The following is a 10,515-nucleotide window of genomic DNA, read 5'->3' as shown; positions in this document are numbered from 1 at the left end:
GGCACTGTGTTCCCTATCACCATGGCAGGGCATTGGCACAATACTAATGCACATGCAAATGCCACTTAATCTACAATCACCACCACTTCTGGCAGCATAAGGATTTTCTCCAGAGGTCTCCCATCTAAATGGGAACCAGGCTCAAAGCCTGCTTAGGTTAGGTGGTCACAACCCGGGATTTGCATGGATGAAAGAACCACACCCACAGGACTATAAAGTTATTCACGGCTTCCCACCACCCACTGAACTTTATAAAAAAAATAAACACAATAGCATGTCTTATAGAACATTTATAATACATGAACGGTTCACAAAGCCTCATACTGAGGTAGAAACAGCTTTGTAAAAATGTACATTATTACATATATTCATAGACATTACAATGTTTTAAAGTAAAAGAACCCAAACATACAGCTCTGCAGTTAGGGAGATGACAACCGCATAAAACTGCATCACTTTTTCCCCAGGCAAACACTAAAGTTACATAAAATAAGGGATTAATGAAGAACACACTGATGCATGTCAGTGTGCTCTTCAAGATAGAACTTAAGAGCATTCTTGTCCTATGACTTATTAATGAAAACTACATCTATTTTGCTGCAGTCCCTTTTCTTGCAACAACTCCTTAGGACTGCAATGTTTTTGGATTGAAAATTTAAACTATAGAACACAACAGTGTTCTGTGCGCTAAAGTAGCTAAAGTCTACAAACTCTAAAAACAAAGTGAAAAGTGTATATGTCATAGATTTAGCAAACCTACCTTAAATTTGACAGAGACCTATGTGTTAAAAGTTTAACTACTGTTATGCAGCGATGTGGGGAGATTTTGATATTCAAAGATTTATTCAAACATTGACTACCTCTTAAAAAAATGTTGAAAGTTGCTTTATTGTGATGACACAAACTCAGTAAGTATTCATATATTTGCACCAGAAACCATGACAGGAGGTATGATAATTTGATTTTACAACTCACTTCCCAACTTTGTTTCTATTTACAATGTTCCTATTTTTAAAAAGGACTGAATGCATGTAAAAGTATACTGCTATTGGTCAAACAGCTGAACTTGTAAGCAGAACAGCAAGATTAGTTAAGTGCTTCTCATTAGATAGCTACATTTTGTCACAGGACTTTACTATTTTACAATATGCTGTTTCTTTGAACGTTGATTTAATAGAAGCCAAGCCCAATTTTTCATTGATGAAGTCTAGACAATAGGTACAAACGTGTCAACTAGGTCCCCTCAACAGTGGTTATAAAATTAAACTCATGGTGTGAGAAAAGAATCCTAACTAAACCCACATGCTTTGGGAAATATAGCCTAAAGGTGTTGTGTTGCATTTTTTTTAAACGAATACTCAGATATACGAATCGAAAAGATATCAGGCTCACATTTACACAGTATCCCATATAGGCAATTAATTTCACAAAAGAAGAATCAGACCTCCTGTTATCAGTAAGGCTGCATCAGGCTTAGAAAGCTTTTAGGACTGTCTCAATTCAGGCACACGAAGAATCCCCTCCTTTCCATCCATGAGAGAAATAAAAGGTTCAAGTACAAGGCCAAATCAAACATCACAGAACTGAGTAAGCAACATAAAATCAGAATTCTAAGAAGGCTAAATAACTGATGGTGTGTTATGAAATAAATCCAATATGTTCTAATATGCTGTTTTAAATACCCTTAAATAGAGCATTTCTCACTCCCATCACACGAAAAATCAGAAGGTCTAGATATAAAAATTCAGAAAAACAGTTCTCTATAGCAGAATAGGTTAGAATGTGCATTCTAGAAAGAAATTTTGTTTCCCTCTTAACTACCCACTGAGTTACTTGATTGCCTGCTTTTCAGAGGTGCTAAGCAATACCAGTTCCAACTGAAGTCAACAAGAGCATTGGTGCTCAACGCCTTTGAAAAAAGTCAGACAGAGTTAAAAGTTCAGTTACAAGCCAGTACTACTTATGCAACATAATTTTGATGGGGAAAACCCTATAGTATTACCCATTTCATTTTATACGGATTTAAAAATAATTATCACTAAAAATCAGCACCTAACTTTTGAGGCTTCTTTTGAAAAGCCATAGCCCCTATTGCATATTTCAGTACGCTGAGTTCAAACAGGACTACTCATGAATATAAATGTTTGCAGTATCAAGCCCTTACATAGTTTTCCTCAAGCTGCCTCAAATTTTGATCTACTTCTATTTGTTTACTACACACCTCTAGGAAGTTGACTCTAAAATAAGTATATTTATGAATGAAACTTTTTACCAGATGTAAGATACTCTACCAAGTAACATTGGATATATTTCTGAAAAATTTCATGGGAAGCATAAACAAAAACAGACACTGAAGTATCAGTTTCCTTTTTCCTAAAATTCAGTGTTCTGTGTTTTTATTAACCCCCCCCCAAAAAAAATAAATAAAAAAAAATCAGGAATGCACAATACAGACAATTAGCTGCTTTCCTGTCCCACCTGGTAAACTGCTTACTCATAGGAGAGTCACTAATTTCATGCTTTAAAAAATGATTTATGCAGTAATTCAAGAAAGCTACCACTATTCTGGAATTATGGTCTTCAGAATTAAATCAAGTCTGTATAAATCAGATTAAAAGATTGAGATGTATTGCAAGTTACCAGGATATAGTTTGGGCTCATTACAGCAACATGAATGTACAAATCATACTCCAATTGCTGTACAACTCCCACCTTGGACCTAAAACGGAATATATACTGTACTCAAGTCCAGGGGGTGGCGGGGGGAAAAAGTTTTTTCTTTTTATTTAATGATGTGTCCATTGCAGGCAATGGCTACAGCCCTAGAAAAATATGACTTCTGGCACAAACAGATTAAGCATTTACAATGGAAGTAGTGTCTAGATTTCTAGACCTACTCAAATGTATTTATCTGTGACTGTTACCTAAAGAGGACAACCATGTCAGGACTAGTAGCCTCTCTATAAAAGAGAAAGGAAAACAAATAGTCATGACTTTCAGTAATACTATATTTTTGGCAATAAACTGTTTTATATTTTGTTAGGTAGTTATACAGCAGCACCTTGCCAATTCCCACTAGTGACTGGGAGACCAAATACAAACTATTAAGCATACTAGTCAAACAGATTACAGTAAAAAAAAGCAAGGATACATATTTCAAGTGCACTTTGTTCATGTCAGAGGTGCAATTTGACAATGCTTCATTGCACATTTGCAAAATATACTACCATATATTTACTAACAAACAATCTTAATGTAAAACCTCATTATAGTACTTTGCTGAGAAGCTGAGTAAGCCCACTGTCACAAACAGGCCCAGTCTCCCTCTGGAAGGGCACCACTTATGAGTGACTATTATACGGAACATTAGAGACGTGCAAATTAGTGAGGAGCTCTATAGTCAAAGGGTGGGGGGGGAGAACCTACATTTCCTTCACTAACCAAAACACTTTTAATATAAAATATATTAATGTAAATACTGTTTAAGGCCTTACAAACACAGTATGCAGTAAATCCATAAATAAGGCCAAAACGGTCCTTAAATTAACCTGTTGTGCCTGGCTATTGCAGCACATATGTAAAAGGAGCCACTGTTGGAAAACAAGCAACAAAACAACTTTGCACTTCTATAGTGCCTTCCATCAGAAGATCTCAAAGGTCTTTAGAAACTAATGTATTAAGCCTCACAATACCCCATGAGGTAGGTATGATCTGCATTTTACAAATAGGTAAAATGAGGCAGAGAGAGGTTAAGCGACTAGCCCAAAGTCACACAATGTAAGTGACAGAGCTGGGAAAAGAACTCAGTCCTTCCAACTCTCAGTCCTGTGCTTAATTACTAATCATTGTTTCTCATTGTACATATGTAACTCCAAAGGTGGATTTAAGGGTACATTTTGACCTGGAACACGACTCTCAGCATGTGCCCAAAGTCCCTTAGTGTCCCCTTTTATATTGCCTTCTGTTCTCCCCAATACCCCACTGACTCAAAGAGTCAATAACCCAATTCTTGAGAAAGTATGAGTTGATGGCACACTGTAACAGCTTCTTCAGAGCTAGTCTATCATTTAGTTGAGTTAAACATTTTTAAACTGAATATTTACAAATTCAATAAGTAAAATTCTTTGACACACATTACTTTAAAAAGGGTAAAATATATTGGATGAAATCCTGGCCCCACTTATGTCAATGACAAAGTTTCAACTGTCTTCAAAGGGGCCAGGATTTCACTTACCGTAAAAAGTACTTACTGCTGCATTGAGACTATCAGCAAAATTTCATCCAAGTGAATTTTTACTGTAGTTATCATTTAAACCCTTGAAACCCAGGAAATATAATGCCAATGTTGACAGACGCTCCACTTTAACAGTGCTGGTTGGCATTACTAGGATAAATACCGACTCCTTTAAATAAAAGCTTCAATTCCAATGTTACAGCACTGGAACTTAAAGGTTCTGGCAAATTCTTACATTTATACAATGATCTAATGAAATCAAGAGTGCAACTGAACTTGTGAAGAAGGAAGAACACTGAATGCATATTTTATGAATTAGCCAACAATTAATTACTTTATCAGTCACTTCATCTCTCAGTCTGACCAGAGGAGTATACAGCAGGTTGAACTTACATTTTAACAGAACATAACTTTCACAACTGATATTTTTACAGCCAATTTTAATTACCCCATAGTCCCACTGGGGAAAAAAATTGGACAGTTTTCTATCAATCACGTGATATGTTTCCTTTAAAATATGCTACTATTTATGCTATGCAATAAATCCACACACATACACACACACACACACACACAAAAAACAACCCACTCACAATAGTTCACTGTATAAGTTTATGGAAAATGTGTGAAACTGACAAAGTCGTTTCTAGTTTGATGTTGTTATATCAATAAAAACATTCTATGAACTTTGGCTTTCATGTGGGTTACAAACAATATATTAAAATATCTACAAATCAAATATTAAGGGAAAGAGTAGCCCCAATGAAAAGTCTAACACAAACTGAGTTCCGATTTACTTATCCCTCAAGTAGCTTTTCAGGGGAGAAAATATTTTAATTTTTTGTTTACAGCATTAGCACTCTTTCAGTGCCGCTCATTACAAAGTCAACACGAACACATTGTGTCATGACAATGCTATTATGTTCTTTAAAACAAGCATTCTAGATTTAGCAATGTGACAAGAACAGGGACTTCAGCAATTACATTGCTTGACAAACTTGCATCTCAAATATCAGTCCCTTCTTCTCACAATAAAGCTGTAGTTGAAGCCATCAAAACTCAAACCGCACAACCCTGGAGATTACAAAGATGATTCAAATTGTGTGTCTGCGTCATCGTCTGCCTCTAGCCTAACAGCAGGTATACTTTCCGATTTAGTCCTCCTAGTTTTGTGATGTGGAGAGTCAATGATTATTTCTGAGCATGAAATAGCAATTGAAGAGGTCTTTGCTGTCTTCTTTTCAGTACTGCCTTCTGCTGTCCCACAACACTGCTTCAGAGCACACTGAGTTCTGCAGGGAAACTCACATTTGCCAACACCTGATTCAGAGCCTACACTGGAAAACTCAGGCTGAATTGTAGTGGCATGGATCCCTTCATCATGAAAAATCTCTTTAATGTGCTTTGCCACTTTCATGTATGATGCAGGGTCATGACATTTTATGTGAGCAGTACCAATGATCCTGCTGCCTGCCAGCTGCCAAACATGTAGTTCATGGACTGCTTCAACTCCTTCAAGTTTACGTAGTTTCAAGTTCAAAGAATAAATATCAATTTGTTTGGGAACAGTTTGCAAAAGGATAAGGGCAGATTCCTTAAGTAATGGATAAGTTGTGTAAAGGAGTATACAAACCATTATCAGACAAAGAGCGGGATCTAAATACAGCACCCAGCAGGGACCAGCTACATGAATACCCTCTTGTATGAGTAGAGCAGCACTGTCAAGCGGTGGGGCTACAGTAGCATTTTCTACGCAATGGCTATTGACACATGGATTTAAACAGGGCCCATCTTTGGGGCATGGGTTCCAATAAAAGTAAAAGACCGAGGCATTCACGACCACAATCACTGAACCCAAGGCATCTCCAAGCACATGCAGAAAAACACCACGCATGTTAAGCTGTCCACTGGAGTCTTCTTCAACCTCAATGTCCAGAGAGTTAGGACCAATACTCCCATTTGCTTGTAGTTCCGCCTTGCCATCACCTGCAAAGAAAACAGTGAAACGGTTACATGCTACATCACAATATCAGATACTATAAACATTTTACTATATCATAGTATGAACTCACAATAAGTTTAGAAACCACATTGCTACAGTATTTACTGTAGCAAAGTGACTTCACTTAGGTTTTTGTTTTTTAAATCCTCTACCACTGCACAATTCACCTACAGTTATAGCCCAGCAATTCAATTTGTGTCCTTGTAGCTTATAGCAGAATAGTGGATAGAGAAGAGTTTATTGATTATCTGTACAAAGTAAGCTGTGAAACTGTTGTGCTTTCTATAGTAGGATAAGGAAGGGCCAGGTAAGAGAAAAGATGTTGTAGTTTATTCAAAGAGGTTCAACTGAGTGAAGTGACTAGAAACTTCACTACTTTCAGAGCAAAATGCACAAAAAGCAAGATAGCCAGTCTACCACTTCCACAATAACTATGAAAGTCTAGTGGTCACTGCTGATCAGAAGGGAGAGAAATATACCCATATGTACATTTTTACAATTTTGGAAGGTACTCAGAAAATGGGGGTCATAGAAGAACTAGATGAAGAGATAGACAGATGGCTCATACATAGAAGGTAATTGGTTAGGACATTAGAATGTAGATTGTTAGTGCTTGTCTGCACTAGGATATGACAGTGTTAAAACACATGTTAACTAACACAATGTGAGACATATGTTAGTACTCAGCATAGACAAGGGCTATCATATTTTAAGTTTATCAGGTGGTCATGCTTAACCCCACTATTTATATAATGTTTTCTAGTGTAGAAGAGACCTATGACAGTATAACAGGCATATAGTGGATACTACAAATTTCTGAGGTATACGGTGTTCAGGTATGACAAGAAAGAACTAGTATTTTTCATGGAAATTTAACTCTGCATTTTCTGATTTCCAAGCATTTCAACTTTATAAACTACAATATTCTAATGAGGTTCTGTCACAGATATGCTTAACTGTAACTGCCTAAGGATTTTACAGAGACGAGGTGGGTGAGGTAATATCTTTATTGGACCAACTTCTGATGGTCAAAGAGACAAGCTTTCGAGCTTACACAGAGCTGTACTTCAGGTCTGGGAAACAGAATACCTCTGTGTAAGCTTGTCTCTCAAACCAACGGAAGTTGGCCCAATAAAAAGATATTACCTTACCAACCTTGTTGCTCTAACTCAGTGGGTTACTATATGTTGAAACTAGGATACTTACCTAGGAAGTGAAATAACACTAAGGCTTATTAAGTGGTCAAGTTAATGCTTAAGGTACTAGAGCAACCTTCCTATATTGTCATAAAGCACATCTTTTAAAAACCAGCATACAGCCCAACTACACAATGATTAGCGGATTGAGTTTATGTTATGCTAAACACTTAGAGAACAAGAATATGTAAAGTAATTCACTGTTTACCTGACAGGTGTCTGGTAGAGAAGCATTTCCCCCCAACCCACACCGAAGTCTGCTGGATTGCTAAACAAGGGCACAATGCAGAAAGGAAGTTGTCGGAGAAGAAGGGTGCATGAGTGTACTGAGTACCTGTGGATCCTTTGACTAGCTAATATAGGAACAGCAACTGTCACCAAGATACTACTACATAAACTACTACCTAATGAGGGAGTCTCTTACTTTTCTTCCACCAGCATGCAGGTGGCCTCCAAAATCCACTGTGTAGTACAGGATGTCATTACCCCTCTACCACGGTAGTTGACAAAGTCATATCTCCCTTACTTTGTCCTACTTCATCTCCTCTGAGAAAGAGGAAGTGGACCTCTCCCCTACCCACCTCCCAATGTGATACAGGCGTGTCTACCAGCCCCTCTCCTTCCTAAATTTGCTAAAAGAGATTTTCCCCCTTCAGACCTCAGGCTAAGGGAGGGATCCTACCGGGGGCAGTACTGCTTACCTAGCTTCTCCTGGTTGACTCCATTGGTGCTGCTGCAATTCTCCACCAGCGTGTTGGTCTCCTCCTTGCGCAGCACAGCATCACCGTCCCCCGAAGACCGCTCCAATTTGGTGCGGCTGCCGCTGCGGTGGTGCTGGCTCCCGCCGTGCGAGTGCCCGTGCCCCCCACCTCCATGCTGGTGGAAGAGGCAGAGCCCCAGCAGGTTGACGAGGAGCCCCGCAGCGCCCACGCCAATCACCACGAGCGGCTGCTGGATCTCGTGGGGCTCGGTGAAGCGCTCGATGGCCTCCAGCAGGATGGTGAAGCAGAGGGCGGTGAGGAAGACCGCGTTGACCAAGGCGCCCATCACCTCAGCCCGCACCCAGCCGAAGGTGTTCTTGTGGGTGGCGCGGGTGCGCTGGGCGAAGCGCACGGCCACCAGGGCCACCACCAGGGCCATGACGTCGGACAGCATGTGGAAGGAGTCCGAGAGCATGGCCAGCGAGGCGGTGACCCGGCTCACCACCACCTCCACCACGAAGAAGAGGAAGGTGAGCGCCAGCATGCACATCAGCCGCACCCGGCGGTAGCGGGGCTGCCGGGGCTCGCCCGTCCCGTTGTCCGCCATCCTCGCGTTCCGCCCCGGCGGGGAGCGGCACCCAGCGGGGAGGGGAGGCTGGCCGCCCTGACGGGGGGTGACCGGGACTCGGCGCTGCCGGCGGCGGGGTGACCCCACGGGAGGGCGGCGGGGCGCAGCGCGGGGACGGGGCGGCTGCGAGCTCCGCACTCACCTGGCGGGGCAACAACTGCCGCGAATGAAAGGCGGGGGGGGGGGGCGGCAGCGCGAGCCGGGCTGAGCGGGGCGCGGGACGGGCGCGGTCGGTCCGCTGCGGCGGCCCGTCGCTCTCCAGCTCCCCCTCCTCAGCCGCTCTTTGCAGACGGTTTGAAACGAAACTTTGCACCCGAGCCCCCTATTCTTTCCACACGGAACCCCAGCTCGCCTCCCCCGGCGCGTCTTATTGGCTGCGGCCCCAGCAGTGGGGGGGCAAGGGCTGCCTCACCTCTCCTACCCTATTGGTCCGCAGCCATCACGTCAAGCGTTTGGCCGCGCCCTCGCGCGGCGCCCATAGGCTCCGGCCGCCACCAGAAGCGGGGAGGAGGCCAATGAGGCGGGGCGAGGAAACCGATTGGACGCTTCTCCCTGTCACTCCTGCGGTGTCCCCTTAGCCCCGCCCCCTCCGAGAGGCCGTTTGCGGGACTGGTGCAAAACGGGGTTATGTGGGGCGAGTCTCCTCCTGCCGCTCCCGCTCTCCACACGGCCCGGCCGGGCCCGAAGGCGAGGGTGGCTGCTCGCTGCCGGCCCGGCGCCGCTGCCGGGCTGGGAACCCGCCCCACCCAGCGAGCGTCTGCACGGAGCCGCCGCTCCCGAGCGGTGACCGGCCCGCTCCCCGCACGCAGCCCCGCGGCACTGGAGCCGGCCCGGCCCCCTGCCCACGAGCGGGGGGCGGGTCCCTGAGAGCCCGGAAATGCCCCCCACGAGAGCAGCGCCAGGGGGGTGGGCAAAGGGCACCCCCCACCCAGAGGCCTCGGGCTTCGAAGTGAGCCCCCCCATCACGTGTCTGCGGCTCCCCGCCCGCCCCGGGACTGGGCACCCCCACAAACCTCACCCCCGGCCGAGCACCTCTAGGGGACACGCCTGCCGCCACCTCGCTTGTAACCGGGACCGAGGGGCGCCGCAGAGGGGGCCTGCACCCTTAGGAGCAAGAACACAGCTGTCTAAACGCCCATCTTCGGCTCCTCTGAACCCAGTAAAGTGAGTCCTGCTCCCACGGAGTCCCCTCCACCTCCTAACCCTCTAACTGGGGTCAGCACCCATGCAGAGCTGCACCGCAAACAGCAGACTGAGGGGCCCTTACATCTCCCACAAGACTACAAAAGTAACACCCGCTTCAATGGGATACTGCCACCGGTGGCTCAGGCCAAGCTGAGGAAATAGCACCAGAAACATAGCAGCTTGTTTAGTTTCAGGATAATCATTACTCATCAGAGAACCATGCTCCTTCATGTTTTTTCAGCTCTACAATTAACTTTCAAAATGTTGCAGAGCTGCTGTGTAAAGCACTGGAGTTGCTAATAGGTCATGCTGGGATAATGGTTATGTGAACCAATCCCACCTGCCCACAGTAAGCATCAAAGTTAGGAATGGGAGAGGAAAGCAGGGAAACATGAAGTTTTGGCTTTACTGACCTTCAGCTGGGCAGACCTGGAATAGAAGTTATCCATACTGATCACTATATCCTAAATCAATAACGGATTCTTAACCAGACATTTGTTAAATCAAATGTTTCTACAATGAGTAAAAAAGAACTGTGAATCATAAACAAGTTCAAAATAATGAAAAAC

At 43.6% G+C, this 10,515-nt stretch overlaps 1 protein-coding gene across 1 annotated transcript; it reads right to left on the bottom strand.

Annotated features, from left to right (window-relative positions):
• Positions 1-4,927: 4,927 nt before the first annotated feature.
• Positions 4,928-8,829, bottom strand: SLC30A1 (solute carrier family 30 member 1). The gene is made up of 2 exons (XM_024197752.2): positions 8,134-8,829; positions 4,928-6,220 (listed from the first exon to the last, which is right to left on the bottom strand). Exons 1-2 carry the CDS (start codon positions 8,738-8,740, stop codon positions 5,316-5,318), a joined length of 1,512 nt encoding a protein of 503 aa, XP_024053520.1. The 5' UTR covers positions 8,741-8,829; the 3' UTR covers positions 4,928-5,315.
• Positions 8,830-10,515: the final 1,686 nt, after the last annotated feature.

The sequence above is a fragment of the Terrapene carolina genome, unplaced genomic scaffold (assembly GCF_002925995.2).
Source record: "Terrapene carolina triunguis isolate 2854851 unplaced genomic scaffold, T_m_triunguis-2.0 Scaffold120, whole genome shotgun sequence".
Taxonomy (NCBI): Eukaryota; Metazoa; Chordata; order Testudines; family Emydidae; genus Terrapene; species Terrapene triunguis.
Note: the sequence above shows the minus strand (reverse complement) of the source record. Positions and strands in the feature narration are given on the sequence as shown.

Bases quoted from the DNA above. Each gene is read 5' to 3' on its own strand.
- SLC30A1 (XM_024197752.2), bottom strand. From the start codon at position 8,740: ATGGCGGACAACGGGACGGGCGAGCCCCGGCAGCCCCGCTACCGCCGG. The intron at 6,221-8,133 runs GTAAGCAGTACT...TTTTCTTTGCAG, and splicing joins AGTCAACCAGGAGAAGCTAG to GTGATGGCAAGGCGGAACTA.